At 43.4% G+C, this 20119-nt stretch overlaps 1 protein-coding gene across 1 annotated transcript in view; it reads right to left on the bottom strand.

Annotated features, from left to right (window-relative positions):
• Window positions 1–20119, bottom strand: part of NFATC2 (nuclear factor of activated T cells 2) — a 121279-nt gene that overhangs the window by 38855 nt on the left and 62305 nt on the right. The window contains exons 6-8 of the mRNA XM_034787608.1: window positions 13731–13786; window positions 12877–13003; window positions 10062–10757 (exon numbers count right to left, since the gene is read on the bottom strand). Of these exons, the coding sequence (XP_034643499.1) occupies window positions 10062–10757; window positions 12877–13003; window positions 13731–13786 (879 nt within the window). The remainder of the gene's footprint in view (window positions 1–10061; window positions 10758–12876; window positions 13004–13730; window positions 13787–20119) is intronic.

Below are 20119 nucleotides of genomic sequence, written 5' to 3'. Positions count from 1 at the left end.
TGCAAAGTGATGTATGTCACCCAAGCAGCAATTTGTTCATACATTTACCTGCTTTGCATGTGCACTTATAGTAACTGCAGGCATGGTCATGCATGCAGTTTTTTATCATGCATTTAATACATTTGGCCTTTGGGGAAATATTTCAGTTAAAAATAGTAACAATTTTGATTTAATTAAAATAATCTTTGCACAAGCAACCTAGTACCCCTCTGCATATAATGAGCTATTAGGGAGGAGGAAAACTTTTGATTTATTTTAACATTATGTTTACATGCTTTACATGCTGACATGTGGTACAGTCTAGTGGATAGCACAGAGAACGGGGAATTAGCACTCCTTTTGTATTTTCACTTTTGCCAGTGACTTTCTGTATGAGCTCAGGCAAGTCACTTAACTGCTGTGTGTCTCAGTTTACCAATCTGTATCATGCAGACAATAAAACTCACCTGCCTCCCTAGCTACTAGTGTTAGGTGTAATTCATTAGTGAAGTGTTTCTCAAACTGGGGCCACCGTTTGTGTAGGGAAAGCCCCTGGCAGGCCAGGACGGTTTGTTTACCTGCCCCGTCCGCAGGTCCAGCCGATCGCGGCTTCCACTGGCCGCGGTTCGCTGCTCCAGGCCAATGGGAGCTGCTGGAAGCGGCGCGGGCCGAGGGACGTACTGGCTGCCACTTCCAGCAGCTCCCATTGGCCTGCAGTGGCGAACCACAGCCAGTGGGAGCCGCGATCAGCCGGACCTGCGGACCGGGGCAGGTAAACAAACCGGCCCGGCCTGCCAGGGGCTTTCCCTACACAAGCGGCGGCCCCAGTTTGAGAAACACTGCATTAGTGTATCTCTACCTAGAGTGAAAGGTGTCCCAGAAGTGAAAAGTACTGTGGTTATTGTTGTTATCCCTTTAATTTGAAAGTGGAGGTTCTATGTGAATTGAGCAAATAAAAGTAAAGATATGGCCTTTTTTGGCAAGTGTCTTCCAGCAGATGGACATCTAATGATGTTCCTATGGTCTTCTTTATAGGAGCTGGCTGCTGCCTGTGATTCAGACTGTCTATGGAATGCAATGAGTGTGAAATAAGTGGACAACAAGTCTGGGAATGGACTTTATTGTGGTTTAGAAGCTTTCAGTTCCCAACTGCATGAACACATTCCTTTTTCAAGTTATTGTTTCCCAGGATTTCAAAATTACAATCGAAAGTTGTTTGATGCCATCTGGAAACGGACTCCTTAGTGCTGATAATCATCATCTGGTTTAGTCTCCAAACAAGCTTGTCTTCCATCAGCAAGTAGATGGGAATTTTTCTTGTCTTGGTGCACCAGTTGCCTGAGAGGCCCTACCCACAAACACAGGGAGCGTATATATACCCCTACGTGACTATCAGTTCTCCGCAGTCCGCTTGCTCTCTTAATGGACTTTGCATGTTCTTCTGAACAGGAAATGCTTTGTCAGAAACTTGCCTGTGGGCATTGTGCTGCACCAATTAAAGATTCCTGAACTCAAGAACAAAGAGATGCCAGTGGAACTATGCTTTTAATCACTCAGTTCATTTTTTTCCTTCCTCCACAGCTGATTTTGGATGTATGGCGTGGTTTTTGTTGGTTGTTTTGGTTTGTTTTGCTTTGTTTTTTTGGATAGATACTCAGGAATGCTGCTAGGGAAACATCTTCAGTTTTACATATGCAGAGAGGATGTTAAGCTGCTTATGCAAAGATTCTTTGAATTCAATCAAAATATTTACTATTTTTAATTGAAATACTGCCTTAAGAACCAAAAAATTTTAGAACTGGAGTTTCTGGGGTTTGTACACATGTGAAAAAATGCTTGGGCTTTTTTGGTCATTTTGTTTCAAGAGGCCTGTGAAAAATCAGATGTGAGCCAACCATGACAATACTAATACGTGGCACTTAGCCAAGGATTCTTGTGCATTTTATTAACATGCATCAACTTAGCCTCACAACACCTCCTGTGAGGTAGGTTAACTATTAGGATATATTTTTACATAAGGGTACACCAAAGCCCAGAGTGGTTAGGTGACTTGTTCATGTCCCTGGCAGAGCTGAGAATAGAATGCAGGAGTCCTGCCTCCCATTGTTATGTTCTTTCCACTTCTTCATAATAGATATTAAGCTCTTGGAGGCAGGGACCATCTTTCTGCTCTGCATTTGTACAGCGACTAGCACAATGAGGCCCAGGTCTGTGGCTGAGGCTCGTAGGCACTACCACAATACAAATAAGTAATAATAATAATTAATAAAATATATGGAGGCTCTGGAACCAAAACATAGAATAGTGACCTCAACTGAGACCAAGTAGATAATGCTGAGTAATAAGAACTATAGGGCCAGCATCCGATTGGCTAATGCATAGCTTTGCTTTAATCCGGGTGAAATTGCTTGGAGAATGTACAGGCTCTACTCTACTGAATCTAGGACCGCACCTTCTATGAAAAGTAGTTCTAATTATAAACAGAAAGTGGCTTTTTTGATGCAAATGTTTTCTCTAATCATACTGCAGCCCTGCAACATACAAATTAACTACCTTCTATAATGCGAGAAAATAGAAAGAGAAAAAGCCATTTTTCTCCCTCGTCTGTAGGCTCCTTCATGATTTTGTCCAACACTCAGAGGTGGGAAAAGAGAGAGCTAAAACCAAACTGTAACTTAAGCATAGGAGACCATGTTCTGTGCAGCCTGAAGTTGAAAGAAACAGCATGAACTCAGAGAGAGAGCTACACTGAATCCAGTCAAAGAGCTAGATCCTTGGCTCTGGGTAAGTTTTCTGTGCTACTCCAGTAGCGTGAAGGGGACTTTAAGCTGCCTTAATCATGCAGCTAAGGTTCCCCTTGTGTGGGGGAATCCCCAGCTGTCATAAAGCTGACATCGTTGGCTTTAGGCCACCTGCTCCTTTACCTGCAGCAGAGGGGGCTGGAGAGGGCAGAGCTGGAGCTCAATGTGCCGTGATAATCCTGGCCCACAAGAAAGGTCCAATGAAGACTGCTTCAGCTGGAATAAATTAGAGCAGCCCTATGCACTGCAAATAACTGCAGGTCCTGCCTCGTCTTTCCTCCCATATATATCTAATCCTCTCCTTCCCTAAATACACAGATGGCCTGCCTCTTCCCCTGAAACACACCCAGGGCCTTGCACAGGAGCACAGCAGGCCCAAGCCTGCATTGGAGAAGTACAAGACGCCTCCCCATTTGCCCCTCCATACAGGAGCCAGCTACCAGTGAGTCCCTATGCTTTGAATGTACAAAATATTTGGGGTTGGATGAAGCCACAGGATGGGCTGGCACCACGGTTGCACTCCCATCCAATGGGTAGCACAGCACCTGCAGTCCCACCTAATGGATGATACAGCAGCTACACTATTCAGGTGCTCCAGGAAGCACTGTGTTTTCTTGAGATACACTCCCTCCCATAGCATCTCCCTAGGCAGGGCTGCTTTGCATTGGGCGCCCAGTGGAGGTCTGTGGCTAATGGTACAAACTGGTTAATTATTAGTAAGACAGAAAACAAGAGATACACACTTCAACTCCTGGACTAGTCCTGTAAGGCCTGGTGACTTTCTCAGAGTGGTCGGAAGCATGCAACAGAATCATTTGCTAAGCATCTGGTGACACTTTTGTGTCATGCTGTACAAAGATAAGTAGAATCATCCTGAAGTGTCAATAATCAGAATAAAAATCTCATTTGGTCAACAATTACTGTGGTGTGTGGCAGAACCCACAGAGAGTCATATCCTGGTCTTAGTGAAGGTGAGTGAAAGTCCTGGGTCATTTATAAGCATCTCAAGGTGCAGGTTGCAATTTCAGTTCTACTGAAACATCCGCTTCAAGTGCAGTTTTTCTGTGAAATAACTTTGCTATAAAAGGGCTCCACTGATCTGCAGCAGTTGTGCCTACCGCCTTCCTTCCCTTCGCTCTTCTGATTACTGACTCACTGAAAATAGTTCAGATATATTGCAGCAGAGAGGCTATTTTGGGGTTTTGAGATGTGGTTAGATAGTTGCCATCTGAATGTCAAACATATTTTCTTTGTGAAGTAAAAAAACATGTAACTTACGTATTCTCAGGATGGAAAATCAATACCACTTTGGAGAGCTGCTATGTATTTATTTACTTATTTAGGGCCAGATTCTATCACCTTTATTTACTCCCACTGAGTCTGTCTAAGGTAGTTTTGTGGCCGTTATTTCTGTATTTCTGAGTGTCTCACAGTCATCAATGTATTGATGTTAGTACCCCCCCACCAGGGTATTGTAATTATTCCATTTTACAGATGGGAAATTGAAGCACACAGAGGCTAAATGACTTGCCCAAGGCCATGCAGGAGCTCTGTGACACTGCAGGGACTTGAATCTTTGTAGGCTAGTTCCCTAGCAACTGTGCCTTCCTTTTTGTACCCTAGACTTAGAGACTTCTGTGCCTAGTGGCACATGGGGCAATCCACTTTGCCCACTGCTGTCTATCCAGAGCAAGATGTTTGATTCCACTGTAAGTTGACTCCATGATGGCAGCATCCTTTTCAATTGTCCTGTGCTAGGTCATTCTTCGTCCTCCCCAGCTTCTCTTTCCTCCAGGTGGAATCCAATCTAAGATGTATCTTGTGCTTCTAACACAGGGTAGCATGGGGGAAATGGTTGAAACAGGTCCAAATCAGAACCCTGGATAAAATCTCCCTGAAGAGCTGAACAGACTTAATTCAGACAACATCCAACTCAAGTTAATCTGCATCTGTTTTACATTTCCAAACATAACCTAAACTGCTGGATAGCTTTGTTCTATGCTCCCTTTAAATAATATTATGGAAGGACAAGAAGTTTGGTGGTTCTGCCAGCCCTTGCCTGTGAGACTAAGGAAGCTGGAAATGAGCAGCGGTAGTTTGGGAAGGTAGTTAGTGCAAGTGTAATACCGACATACCCCGGTCGCCAGCAGGCGGGATCGAACCTAGGGTGACCAGATGCCAAAGATGAAATATCGGGACGCCGGGGGGCGGAACAACAAAAAAAAAAAGCCGCCAGAGCATGCCCCCCACCCCGCCGCAACCCTCTGCAGCAGCTGGCTGGGCCCCCCCGGCTCTGCAATCAGAGATGCAGCGCTCGGCTGCTCCTCTGCCCTAAAAGCCAGCCTTCCTCCTGGCACGGGCTTGTCCCTCCTCCGCACACAAAGGCTGGTGCTGGAGACAAAGTCCCGGGGGGTGGGGCCGGGAAGGCCGCAAGAGCAGGGAGCAGCGAGAACCCACCCGGGGACGGGAGAGCCCCGCAAAGGAGGCACGGACTCCCCCTTTCCCACCCTATAGCTGCCATAAGCTCCAGTGAACAAACCGGAGCGCTCCCCGCTTGGTGTGTGTGGGACTGCCGAGCTAAGCCGCTTCCTTCTTCCCCCGCCGTCTCCGCTACACTCACGGGCGGGAGGTTTTGGGTTACAGCGCCCACACCCTGGACCCGTCACAGCCACCGCGCCAAGAGAGAGGCATGGACTCGGAGCAACTGCCCGACCCTCCTCCCTCCATCCCCCCGCCACACATCCCTCCTCTGGGGCCTCCAGGTGCAGCTGCTGCACCGCACCACCTTCTTAATCTTCATGGCAGCCGTGCCACACACACTGGTGTCTGGCCTCCCTCCAGCGCTTGTGCCGCCGCCATACAGCTGATCGGCGCGCAAGCGGCATGCGTGGGGAAGAGGCGGGGGCCGGGATTTGGGGAGCTATCCAATGGGGGACGGAGGGGGCAGAGTCGGGGCGGGGGGAGGGGGCGCGAGCCGGAGCGGAGGGCAAAAATTGCTTCGTTGTCCAGTGTCCTGACCAAACATTGGTCGGGACGCGAGACAAACAAGTAAATATCGGGACAATCCCGATAAAATCGGGACATCTGGTCACCCTAATCAAACCTGGGACCTCTGCAGCTTAGTGCATGAGCTTCTACCGCATGAGCTAAAAACCAACTGGCTGTTAGCTAAGGCTTAGAGCAGATTCATTTAATTCTTTAAGAGTCTTAGTGCCACTAGAGAGGGAGAAAACACCTCACCCAGAAGGTATGTGGGTTACACAAGCCAGCTGACCTCTTGTTGTAAGGTGGCACGCACACACACACGTGGAACTATCATAGGAAGGCAACACTGATGAGTATGTGTAGCCTTTGGACATAGCAAGTGGCAATATTGTTTGGAGGTGGAACAAGAATCATATTTTAAAAGTAGGAGGAAAAGGAGGGGCTACGTGGATTACTCTAATAGTGTGTGCCAGCGTCAGGGGTCCTTGGAGCCGAGAGTGCACTGGGCAAAGAAAGAGTCATGATCTCAAAAAGAAGAAAAGTTAGTTTTTAGCTGCAGAGATGGGAGGAGAATTACTACAGGGACACAACATAGCAGACCTAGCAGCAGAAACACAAGAGGGCCAGAAGAAATAAAGGGAAATAATATAATAATAGTTGTACCCTGTATTTCTCTGGTTGCTTCCAAGATTGTTCAAACATTAACGAACACTATAGCCCTGTGTGGCAGTAGTGGTTATCTCCCATTGAACAGATGAGGAACTTATGGAGCAGGATTTGCCCAGGGTCACACAGGAACTTCATGTCAGAGCTGAGAATAGAGTCTTAGTTCCCCAAATTGCAATACTTTGCAATAACCACAAGAGCAAGGGACTTGGAGACAGAGAGGAGAGGGAAGGATGCAACTATAATACAAAAAAACCCCAAACCAAACCAAACCCCCCACCAATACTGGCCTGTCAGCTGAAATCTAGAGAGAGAAGAACAGGATGAAGGACTAGAAGGAGAAAGATAGGGGAAGGGGAAGAAGAGAGAAGTGAAGCAAGAGACACCAAAATAACCACTGTCTTAGTAGTAGCTATGCAGAAGCAGTCAGCATCCAGCCGGTTAAACCTAACCATGGGAATGGGAGAGACAAGGTGGGTGAGGTAATGTCTTTTATTGGACAACTTCTCTTGATGAAAGAGACAGGCTTTGGAGCTACACAAAGCTCTTCTTCAGGTCTGAGAAAGGCACCTAGAGTGTCACAGCTAAATACAAGGTGGAACTAGCCATGGGAATGGTCATCTAAGCATCTACCCAATAAGTGTTACAGCAAGATTAATCACCATTTATAATCTCAGGAGATCGATTCAGCCAAAGGGACTTGTAAAACTGCCATAATCATATTGATTTGGGTTTCTTTTAATACTATAAAGTGCAAAAATAAATTTTCTAGTTCGCAAAATGTGGTTTTTGTTATATTCTGAATCACTTTTCCCCATGGAAAAGCAAAGTGGTTTTCAAGACCTGAACATTTTGGAATCATGTGTTTTGCAAAGTAAAGCATAACTACCCCAAGGGCTCCTTCTTAATAAAGTAAACATGTAGGGAAGGGAAATACTAGTGTGAATAGTTCCCCATAGTCCACCTTGGGCATAATACCCTATAATTAATGTGAGTATTCTGAAAATTCAGATGATTGAGAGCTGACCTCTGGTTTTGACCTACAATGTGCAATATCATGATAATTTGTGCCTACTTAATATTTCCATTCCATGAATGGGTATGGCCTCTAGCCTAAAAAATAGCTGAAAGAAGCCTCTGAATAAGAATACAATTTATGCTAAGGACTTTAAGGGCTCCAGTGAGCTATTATGATTTAAACCGGTAAATAAAATGTGTCCAAATGTCAGACTAAAGCAGCTCTTTTACCTTGTTGTGTTACTTGCAAAACCTCTCCACAGAAAAGGGTTCAGTTCTGTAGTCCTGCCTCAGACACAGCTCCCACAAACAACTAACTTTATATGCTCAGGTGGCAAGCAATTTTTTCATGCTTTTCCGAGAGGAAGGCACCTATTGTGAATGTAGGTGCTAATATCCCATAGAGTTCAGTGGAACGTTAGTATACAGACCAGCAGCCAACCTGATGACAAAGATGTTCAAACAGAAGCCTGGAATTTCATTCCTAACTCACTGCCAGTCTTTCACTAGCCCCCCTATTTTGTAACCAGGGCCGGCTCTAGCTTTTTTACCGCCTCAGGCAAAAAAAAAAAAAGGCGTCTGAAAAAAAACAAACCAGCAGCCGGACTGCCGAAGCAGGGAGCACGTGGAGGGCAGTCAAGGCGGCTTGCAGGGGGGTGAAGGGCGGCACCCGCCTGCTCCCTCCACCCGTGGGCAGCCCTCCAGCCTTGGGGTGCCTCTCCCGGCTGGGCAGGCAGAGCCCCCAGGGGCTGCAGGAGGTGCTGGCTCAGCCGCTCCTTTAAAGGCGGCTCGGCCAGGCCGGGCTCTGAGTGGCGCAGGAGGCAGAGGCTGGTACAGGCGGCGGGGAGTGGCGGGGATCGCTAGTTCGTGCCCCTGCAGGCCTGGGCTGCCCACCCCAAAATTGGCCAGAATGCCGCCCCTTACAATGTGCTGCCCCAGGTACGTGCTTTCTTGCCTGGAGCCAGCCCTGTTTGTACACATGCTTTGAGGTACAGTATGCACCATTCTGACGCACTCATGATATAGTTGGGAATTACAGACGTGATCCAAAGCCCATTAAAGTCTTTCTTTTAACTTTCAGTGGGCCTGGAACAGGCCCAAAGTTCATCAGCCTTAACTTTGAATTTCCTTATTTTTTCATTTGTATTGCAACCATGAGATATTTTTTTTGTGTCCAATATTTACAGAAAGGAGGAAGACTCTCTGATGCCCTAATATTAAAAGAATGTTAAGACACAGTGGCCACTTTTATTACAGAGAAAAATTACCTCGCGCTGCTCTAATGCTCCTTTCCCTGAGCAGTCCCTGGCTTTTGTTTATTTTATTTTATTTCATGTCCAAAAAATACTAGCAAAATTCTCTCTGCAGACAAGGATCATTTTATATGTGTAAAAACTGCCCCAGAATGATTGCTGTGATGGTGCCAAGATTACATCAACTGCCAGGGCTGAATGAAGACGCTCAAACATTTAAAATACGGACTACATTAAGAAGGAAAAAAAGTGTGTCTGTGAGGGGTGGGGAATAGGAACCTGTTCTGCCCGCAGCCATGATGATCATATCAGATAAAGGTGTCTTCAAATACTCCGTACCTCCGGGTTCCCAAAGGAAAACTGACAGGACTAGAATTTCAAAATCTATAGCTGTATAACTGTGCAGGCAAAATCCCTAAGTATTGTTTGCCTAATTTATATGTCGATTGTCCGAATTGCACATGCACACGCATGGGACCAAAATTAGCATTTTGCACCAGCAATACTTGGATTGTGAGTGCAGTCGCAGTAACAGTACATGAAAATTATGAGCGCATTTTACATACACAATTGCACAATCTAGCCCACTCCATTTATATGCAACATTCTAATCAAGGGCTTCTGCTCCACGGAAGTAAACATGGGTTTTGCTACTAACTTTAATGGGAACAGGATCTAGCCCTCAAGCCTTAGCTTTCTATTTTTTGCCTGCTATGAAATAGTACTAATGTTTAACAAAACAACCAATCAACCAGTTTGCCAATAACTCTTATCTACCTAAGGATAAGCAGGATATAGTCAAACACAGCTTTACTCTTACTTTTATTCAGTCCTAACAGCTAAATCTACTGGGCTCACAACAAAGAAATGACATTGTTTTACTAATCAATGTACTACTGTTCATCTAGAACATCTGCAATCGTTTTGCCTGCAGCGCTACCCTATTCATTATGTGTCTTCATGGACTGTTCAATTAGGCTTTTTAAAAATGGGGTTTTACATTGTGGAATTTGCATTGATATAAATACTTTTGAAAAAAAAAACACTTCGTGTTGGTTTCTCTATTTTCAACTAACAGTTGGCAAGTGGGAAAAAAAATTAGAAACAGATTAAAACCTTAACAGCTCACCCCGTGACATAAAGACAGAGGTTTTCTATAAACTGTGGAAATGCTTCGTTTTTTTTAGTTGCCAAAGTGTGTTGCTATCTACCAAAAATGCAGCTGATGAAAGGCTCTTACATTAAGAAAATATAAAACTTTACAAGGGATGGGTTCTCACCCTGTCAAGAAGGAGGCCACATTATTTTTGTACAGAGGCCCAGATGGAATTAGATATAATAAAAAAAGAGTGCTGCTTACCATCATCCAGATAGGCTTGGTCCAGGTTCTGTTCCTGTTTAATAGTGACTCCGGCTGGTAACACTTCTTTCTGATCACTAACGGGCGGTCCATTTTTTGCTGCTCTCTGGCTGGTGGCTGTCTGCTGCTGAATCACAGTAGGATATGAACTTGGACTTATCCTTTGTGCTTGACTGACCTGAGGCTGGCTGGGTCTTGCTACATTAGAGGTAAAATTTTCGCAGCACATGATATGCTGGAATTCTTGATGACTTCCACACCTCAGCTGCTGATTGGTTGGAGAATAGTGAATCACGGGAGAAGGTTGTGGACTGGCTGGAGAGTGGTGGAGCACAGCTGAGGTTTGGCCTGGGGAACCAGCATGCACCAGCACTGACCTGTGTGCATCTGAAATGGAAACCTGTGTGGCCATCAAACTGGACTGCTGGTAGCCTAGTTGGCTAGGACTGAGACTTTTGCTTCTTTGGTATATTACAGCTGCTGGGTTCTGCTGATGATATCGAGAATCAGTAGAAGACAGGCTTGAACGCAACTGCTGGCAGGAAGCCATAGTGGCCACGAGACAGGAAGGGGATTCAGTGACCATTGTGTGCTGTGAATAGTAAGGCTGTGTTACTGTTCCCAGACCACTGTGTACTGTATTGCAGATTAAAGCTGGATCATAGTCATCAATGGGCTCTGTTTTGATTGATGGTACTAGAATAAAGCATGCAAAGGACATTATTTTTAACAAGCAACTGAGAAACAAAGATTGTTTTTCCCTGGCACTAAGAAGAGACCTAAATCATTGTGAGAGTGTGTGTGAGTGAGTGCACTCTCCACAAGGGCACTAAAGGTAGTAAATTGCTTGAGTGCATACATGGGAGAATCTCTCGTGAAAGCACTTAGCATTAGGATGGACAAAAACTTTACCCAAAACTTAAACCTCACATTTCTCAAGGTTCAAAAATCCAGATTAGCTCATTATTTTTATTGCTGTCATTTTAATTCATTTTTGGCTCGGTTCTGCAATTTCTAGTTCTAGGTGGAACCCAAAGCAAAACTACAAAGAAACCAGGAGAGAGGCATTCCTCATAGCACTTCTGGCCCCAGTGGAAAAAGGAATTAATAGACTGTTTATGAGACGTGCTGATATTGCAAGATTTGCAGCCCAGTTTTTCAGTCCAAGAGATTAATTAGAGATCCAAAGGAACAGTCTAGGCTTGACCATTATTAGAGCTGTCTTCGAGACCCAATCTTTTTGCGTGAGTCTTCCCCAGTAACAATGGCCGACATCATCAATAAAAGGAGAATAAACTGCCATTTGTAAAAGTCAACTGAATCTTGATGTGGTGGGAAAAGAAGGGTCTTTTGCAGGCAGATAATGCAATTTTTACTTCTTGTAACCATCCCTACATCTTAATGCCCTGAATCTTAGTACGGGGATACATACCAGGCAGAGTGGACAATATTTATGTATCCAGATAAAAACAACGAGGAGTCCTTGTGGCACCTTAGAGACTAACAAATGTATTTGGGCATAAGTTTTCATGGGCTACATCCCACTTCATCAGATGCCTGGAGTGGAAAATACAGTAAGCAGGTATTAAAAATACAGCACATGAAAAGATGGGAGTTGCCTTACCAAGTGTGTGGGGTCAGTGCTAATGAGGCCAATTCAATTAGAGTAGATGTGGCCCATTCCCAACAGTTGACAAGAAGGTGTGAGTATCAACAGAGGGGAAATTATTTTATATGCTATTATATATTGTATATTTGCACCTGCTAACTGTATTTTTCACTCCATACATCTGATGAAGTGGGTTATCGCCCACGAAAGCGTATGCCCAAATAAATTTGTTAGTCTCTAAGGTGCTACAAGGACTCCGCATTGTTTTTACTGATACAGACTAACACGGCTACCACTCTGAAACCTGTAGACAGATAAATTTCTAATGGAATCTTATAGCTTTTTTAAAAGTTTACATTTTGAGGCTTTTTTTGAAATAACAGCTTATTTACAAATGTAATTTCACAGTGCAACAATTCAGTGGCCATCAAAAGCCTTAATGGTATCCTTTCTCTAACTATGAATCATATAGAGCAGTGAAGCATTTTCCACTAGGGATGGGTGAAATGCTTTGTACCAAGTAAGAACTGATCTGGATGTTTCCCCATCCTTAGAAATTAGCAGCACTGAGATATCATTTCAAAGCTTGAAAAATCCAGTCAGGTTAGTTTGTGCTTTCTGGTTTCCACTGAGAAAAATCAACCAAAACTAGGAAGTGCTGGGAAGCCAAAACTAGGAAGTGCTGTTTCACTTCTTGCTCACCAATTCCCAAAGGAAAGAGTTTGAGAAGCATCCAAACTTTTCTTTCATATCTAAACTGGCCCTCCAGTAAAGAATATATCCCACTCTTCTCCTTCCATACTCTAATACTCCTTTCCCCAGGTCTGATGTTAATTTACTGTGGTACACGTCAACTAGGTAAGGCAATAGTCATTGTTTTCACAGGGTCAGAGCACATAAGCATCTGATCCTGTTCTCACTGAAATCATTTGCAAACTACTATTGTCTTAAATGGGGCAAGATCAGCCCATTGCCTGGACAGCTGATGTAAAACCCCTTACATACACACATGTATATATAAAAAAATTCCTCCTCCAAAATTATATGCAACCTTTAAACCAATAGCAACTGGTGATCTGGCAGTGACTCCGCATTAAATTAGAAAAATTCAGATGCTTAGTTAATGACAAGAGAATGAGGTCTCAGACTACACAGCCTGCCTTGTGAGAAATTGTAGCCCAATGTGCCCTCTGCATAAAGAATTACCTGGGTGATAGGTAAAATGCTGTGGCTGGCTTCTTTTTCTTTTCCCATTGATGACATAGAAATTCACCTTCACAGGTGTACGGATGTACTTGTTCCGATACTCTGGTATCTCTACAAAAAGCATGCTCTGAAACAATGAAAGGCGGCAATATCGTATTAGAAACTGAAGTTCAATGATCAACAGGCTCTCAGGCAACTACCTCATGGAGTACTTAACCTTGGAGGAAGGAAAAGGAATTTTCTTGTTCCCGTCTGAAAAGGAGGATGTGGGGAAAGAAGGGACAGGTGGGTTAGGACTGGAAGATTTCTGATATCAGGAAACTGGTTTTTAAATGTCACATCCTCTATGGCTTCTGTTGCTAGTGTCCTGATGTTGAAAAGAGAAGTCTCAGCTAAAGATAGAACACACACAATACTGATTAATGCTTCAGTGCTTTAACTACTCCTATGCACTTGATAAACATGAAATGTAATTATTCTATATATGTAGTTATTACTTTTTTACAATCTGATCCCACTGATCCAACTTCCATAGCAACAGCGCCATTCACTTCCTTAGGAGCAGATAAGGCCCATTGCACTATAAGGGCTGGAACCTAGACGACGCTGATGGTATACTGTAAGTTTTCCACTGACCTCCATAGGAGTCAAGGCTGCTCAGCACCTTACAGAATCAGGCCCTAAATGTAAGTAAAGCAACGCAAACAAAGGGTCCCAGCCTGCAAAGCTCTGAGCAGCCTGGACTCCCACTGAAGTCAACGGAAGTTGGAGGGGCTCAGCACCTTGCAGAAGATGTTCTCAGCATATAGCTGAAAAGCAAGGAGTAAAGGACATACATTATGTTGCATACTTACAGGTTGGCTCTTATCTTTATCCACTGTTGCCTCCATCTCCCAGATCTGCTGACCATCTAAAAGTAATATTACACTATTAACTTGTTGGAAAATATTATCAGAAACCTAACTTAAATAAAGTCGAATCAGTCATTAAGACACTAATTTAGCAGAGCACTTAAGCACATGCTTAGTTCCAACTGAAGTCAATGGGATTTAAATGTAAGCATGTACTTGAGTACTTTCCTGAACAGAAAAAGATTTATGCACATGCTTAAAGTTAAGCACATGCTTAAGTGCTTTGCTGAATTGAGGCCCAGCTGATGCTTTATATGTAAATACACCTCTACCCTGATATAACGCGACCCGATATAACACGAATGCGGATATAATGCAGTAAAGCAGTGCTCCAGGGGGGCGGGGCTGCGCACTCCGGTGGATCAAAGCACGTTTGATATAACACGGTTTCACCTATAACACGGTAAGATTTTTTGGATGCCGAGGACAGCGTTATATCGAGGTAGAGGTGTATTAGGAATGTTGAATACAGATGAAACATCTGCTTTTCAGCCAGGCTCTGACGTCAGCCAGCAGGATTGACTGAGGGTACAAGGAGTCATACTGATTTAACCAGAATCATACTGTGAGTCAGCGGCTCAGCAGAACCCGGTTGAATCTTCATTGTTTGTTTTAACCATAAGACCATGCAAATATTCATCTTCCTTAGTAACATGCATGTTACTGACTGGAGGATTAGTTTCTAGTAAAAAGCTATTATTGATTGAACTATAAGTCCTAATTTTTCACCTAAATTTGTGTGTCACTGGTTTTAAGTGCCCAAATTGAGACACGCGGGGCTTTGATTTTCAGAGACACCGAGCACCCAGCGCTCTCACTGAAATCACCTGGTGGCGTGAGTGCTCAGCACCTCTGAAAAGCAAAGCCCCAGCTTTCTCTAGGAGTAGTTTATAGGGACAAATTGTTACTGCATTTTTTTTAAACAGGAAAAAAGATATTACCCAAGGTGAAGGGAAAGAGGGAACATTGTTGTTATTATTAGAAGACAACTCATCTATTTGTTTTATTTTATTCTACCCAAGCTTTTTAAGAACCATAGTTGGGAAGACAGTTACAAGGTGTCTGATTTCTTTGTGCTATTTGTGTCCTCTTCCTGTTTCATAGGGGTTTCTGATATGTACAACATGAAGCCTAAATGTACATGATAGCTATCTATCAACCCATCTACTTTAGCTAGTAATAAAAATGACCTATAGCTAGATATGCACCTTCAGTATGTCTTTACTCCAAACTTCTAACAACGCCTGTAGACATTCACTATCTGGGTTATCCAACTATAATGGATTGAGGATTTACTGTATATGCTCTAATTAGCAATACATCCACCACCTCCATAATGATGGCTACTGAAACACAGAACTTCTTTCTGCTGCCTGTTACACTCGTGCACTTCCAGTGAGTTACATGGAATTACCCGGATATAACTGAGAGCAGAATTTGGCCCACAGTAATTCAATCTGCTTTCTCTCTTTCTGTTGCTTTCTAGCATTATCAGTAGCATAGTCCAAAGTCTCTTAGCAACTCAAGGCTAACAATATTAGGTAAGTCATATACCCTGAATAATTTTTCATTTAAGGGCTGTTCAAAGAAATATAGTAAAAATATGTCCTGTGAAGTGCCTGGCAGTTACTTTTGAGACTGCTGAGGGCTTTGGGGTCATTGCATATTTAGTCTCTATGAGGTGCAATGTGACTTTGATTGTGTTACACATATTTTTTACATCTCCGTCTAAAACAGATTATATATACACTGCTCTGCTACTGCATTCTATGTACTGTACCTGCATCAGCCTGGGACATTCCTCACAACAGTACGTGGGTGTCCAGTAACACCAATTTAGCTCACTGTCTGCTACTGTAAAACTCCGCGTACTACTGCACATTGATAAAATGGCATCCCAAGTTTTGTGTGTGAAATGTAAACTGTTGGACTGAAATTAAATTTTGCAGAAACAGAAATAAATGTCTTCTTGGAACCTTCATGATTGGACCATACGTTGTGTACGATGCCTACATAAATCTACCCACCTTAATATCTTTATTAGTTGTACTGCTTGCATGCTTCTGAGCCACCTCTTAATGGGCCACACAGGAAAATAAAACCTACCTACTAAGAGCAATTTATCTTAGAGATCCATTTACTGTAATATATACTCTACACATGCTGTAGGGCATTTACTTGAATGCACTAAAGCATGTTTAGAGCATGTGACAATAAAAAAAGTTTTTATATTAGTAGAATTAAATTAGTAGGATTAAAAAACTATAGGTATCCAATTGTGCGCCCAATTACCATGTGTACACATGCCTGGCAAGCTATTGCATGTCCAAATGGTCAATGCAGGGGTTTTGCATATGCGTTTTTAGTACTAGTGCACAAATTAGGGGCTCAATCTAGCCAGGAATATTTTTTATTGACCCCCAAAAAATTTGGAAGCTGCTTTTTTTTTTTAAAGACTTTGAGCCCTGCTGCTAACATTTTCAGTACATTGCATTGGGTTTTTAGTCAGGTGATTTGCTTTGATGGAGTGTAAAAACTCCTAATAGCTCGCTGAGAATTTGATTAATATGAATTATGGGAATTGTGCATCAAAATCACTGAGCCAGCACCCAAAACTTCAGCCACTAGCTGAGTGTTTGTGCTGTGGGGGGAGGGAGAATCTCCAAAGGTGAGATTCTGTTGGAAGGTTTCCCAGAAGCTTATACATACACCTTGGGTCTACAGAACTGGGGTAGAAATCTAATGAAAACTGCTTCTCATAAAAAGAACAGGAGTACTTGTGGCACCTTAGAGACTAACAAATTTTTGCTTATGCTCTAATAAATTTGTTAGTCTCTAAGGTGCCACAAGTGCTCCTGTTCTTTTTGTGGATACAGACTAACACGGCTGCTACTCTGAAACCTGCTTCTCATAAGACTTCTTATTTTTCCTGATGCCTGGAAATTCTGCAAGAGCAGCCTCTCTCTTCTGCTTCTGGTCCAAATGGAAGCAAAAAATGAAGGAAAATGGAAGAGGATTGTGAGGATTTTTGTGTTTTATTTAATGCACTTTGCACCGCTTATGCTCTTTGTTTTCTCTTTGTATTCCACGCCACGTGGCTAATGAGAACTGGCGTGACAGTTGCACTTGGATGTCTAATCCGTTTCCTCCCATAAGCAGAGGCTAATTCCAACTCCAGGAGACATACTTGTGCTTGAGCATAGCCAGGGTGGTATGCACTGCCCTGAGTATGTGCCCATCCAAGATGCTAGGTGTGTACTCAGGACAGCTAGCCCCTCCCACTATTTACATTGCTGCTGGTACCCTTCTATTTTTGGTGCACGAGATGGATAAGATCTAAAGTAGGTATGTCTCCTCCTGCTGGACTTTACACCTTCCAGCTTGAAGTAATACCCTAAGTAATAATAACAACCACATGCCATATTCATCCCAGTGTAACTCCACCGGCTGCCATCAGGATGAATTTGGCCCAGTATGTGGCTCTTCTATAGTGCCTTTCATCCAATGATCTCAAAGCACTTATCCAACAATAAGTAATTAAGTCAGCACCCCTATGAGGTAGATAAGGGGCACCCACTGCTGAAATGCACCCACCTCTGGGGTGGAATATGGCTGCTGTGAGTGCGTAGCAGCATCACTACCCACTGGAGAGCAGAAAGTGAAGAATACTCAATCCAGTTGAAAGTGCAGGGGGATTTGTAGCCCAGATGGAATTACTGGAGTTGGTGTAATCTAACTGCTACTTCTAGTACTACTACTATTACTACTACTACTGAATTACTACCCAGGCGAGGCCCTGACTCAAACAGCCTCTCAAAGAGGGAGAAAGAATCCCCCTTACATCCATTCTAAGGACTTGCTGGATCTGGGTGCACAGGCATAAGTGGGGCCACTCACCCACTTACTCCCTCCCTGCAGTGGGAGTGTTCAAATGGCTGGAGACTGGGCTCCATCCACCCCACTCGCTGGACAGAGTAGCTTAGCCAATGCAAGGACTATGTAGCAGTTTACTACTGTTACAAGTGAGCAGTAAATCACTCTCCCTCCTCTCTCCCCCAACAAGGCAGCGTCAGGGGAGGAATTATGACTCAACATGTCTCTGAGTCACAGGCCCTCCTTTGGGACTACTCCTGAAGTTGTATAGTTTATGCACTGCCCGAAGCTGTGCCTAAAGGCACAATCTACCCCTTTGTCTAAAATTTGGAGGCACAGATTTTTCAGAACTGCCCACTCTGTCACCAGGATACTCTGGACAATCACAGCACTGGAATGCAAAAATGCCCAGTTAGATACTCAGTTTCTTGCACGTGCAATCAAACACAAATGCCTACACAACCATTGCAGTGCAAACTGGGACTGCAGATATGCATAGGTTATGAAAATCTGGGGCTAGGTGCCAACATTTTCTTATTTATTGTCATCTTTAACACCCTCTCGGATACTTTTTTTGTTGTTACTCTACAGGAAGAAAATGCTGAATAATTTCCTTTTAGTACTGAACAGCTCAGTTTCTCCAAAGTGAGCCCCTTGTCTCTTCTATCTTACACGCAGTAATGGATTTCCAGAGTGCAGACAACACAAGCAGGCTGTAATTAGAGTCTGCAAATCTCTCACCCGATTTGCTGCTTAGCCCTAACATCCCAGAGGACCACTGTGTAAATTAATGGAGAGGATTCCAGAAATTTAATAATGAGCATTTATTTTGGCCACTGCTGTGGACTGTCACAGGTTACAGCTACGCTCCTGTTAACACATTTACTGCTGAAACCTATAGAGGCAGTTGAAATGAAAACACCTTTTTTTTGGTGTGTGTGGCAGCTCTGGGTTTACTCCAGCAAAAACAAGGGCACCTCATGGCTGAAAAGAAGCCATTACTGAAGGATTCCCTTTGTAGCTGGTCGTTATGGTGAAAGGCCATCATACTAGCTATTAAGGATTCCTCGTAAATCAAAAATACCAAAGAGATTGTTATTGCGATTCCTCTGAATGTAAGAGGAGGAGGAGATCAACAGCAAAAAGTATCTTACCGTAAAATAGTTTATAAATCAATCAATTAGGAGTTGACTGGGGGTTTTTTCTGCTCAAGGAATTGAAGGATAGGGTTAAAGCAGTTGAAAAGCACAGCTGGAGGCAGACCTCTTACAATGGTGTTTACACTGATCTGGTGATGTACTTCATTTTTCACTTGCTGTAGCGCATTGTCCCATACACCACTCTGCCAAAGCACCTCCTGCTGTCCTAGTCCTGGGTCTCCACCCAGCTCTGCCAAAGCACCTCAACTCTCGACATGCAAAACCTCCTTTTATTACAGTCCTGGTTCTCCATATTACTGCCAGTGCCTCAAAGCCAGATACTTGCTATTTCCGCCCTTGGCATCTTCAAACGACCACGTGTGATGTGGAAATTCACTACAGATTCTGTTCAATTAATTTTCATTTTAGCCCTTTTCTTGCCTTCACATTTGAAGCCAGGACTTCATGGGTGACAAGCTGGGCACTCATTGTTCCAGCCAGTACTTAAAATGACACCTTTGGACAAGGTGAAGGTTAGAGGCTTGTTTGACACATAATGGAGTTTATGAACTGTTATGAGATTTTCCTGGTGTAGGTTAAGAACTATACATTCTTGAACTTGGAGAGGAGTTAAGAATTAGGATACAGTTGAATGTCAAATTAGCCAAGAAAATCCTATTTGTAAAACCAAAAGCTGACTGGTATATTTCTAGCGACAAGTCTGGGGGCTAGTCTTACTCTCAGAACTGCATGGGTTAAACAGTTCCTTAACTAACCCTCAAAGCCAGTGGGCACATGCATATAACATTGAGTCATCTAAACAATGCAGTATGACCGATCCCTAATAACAACTAAGGCAACTAAATGGGACTTTTGACACTATTCTTCCTCATTACAGAATATGATCATCTTAGATCGTGTGCTGTACCCCAGTGTTCATATAACAGAGTTACCTTGGGCATAGAAGTACTACAGGCAGAGACTTTTCGCCGTCAGGAATGCATAAAACAAAGGCAACACAGGCCTCAGAGTCATATTCAATACTCGAGAGGCCTGTGAAGCATATGCAAACCACAACAACATTTGATTTGATTTAGTGACCGAGCCACTGAAACTGCATTGAAACCTAATGAATCCAGGCATAAAAGTCAGATGATGTTTAGACTGAGTTCAAAGTCCATGGGGATTAAGAGTGGGAATGAGGCTAACTCCAAGTAAACAAGAAATGTATTTATTTGGGGGTTATCATTCTAATGATGACGGATGCTTCTACATGGATCTGTTTATACCCACAGCCATTAAACATTTTCCTACCAAATC

Source organism: Trachemys scripta, chromosome 12 (genome assembly GCF_013100865.1).
Source record: "Trachemys scripta elegans isolate TJP31775 chromosome 12, CAS_Tse_1.0, whole genome shotgun sequence".
In the NCBI taxonomy this organism is placed as follows: Eukaryota; Metazoa; Chordata; order Testudines; family Emydidae; genus Trachemys; species Trachemys scripta.
This window is presented reverse-complemented; position numbering and strand designations above follow the sequence as displayed.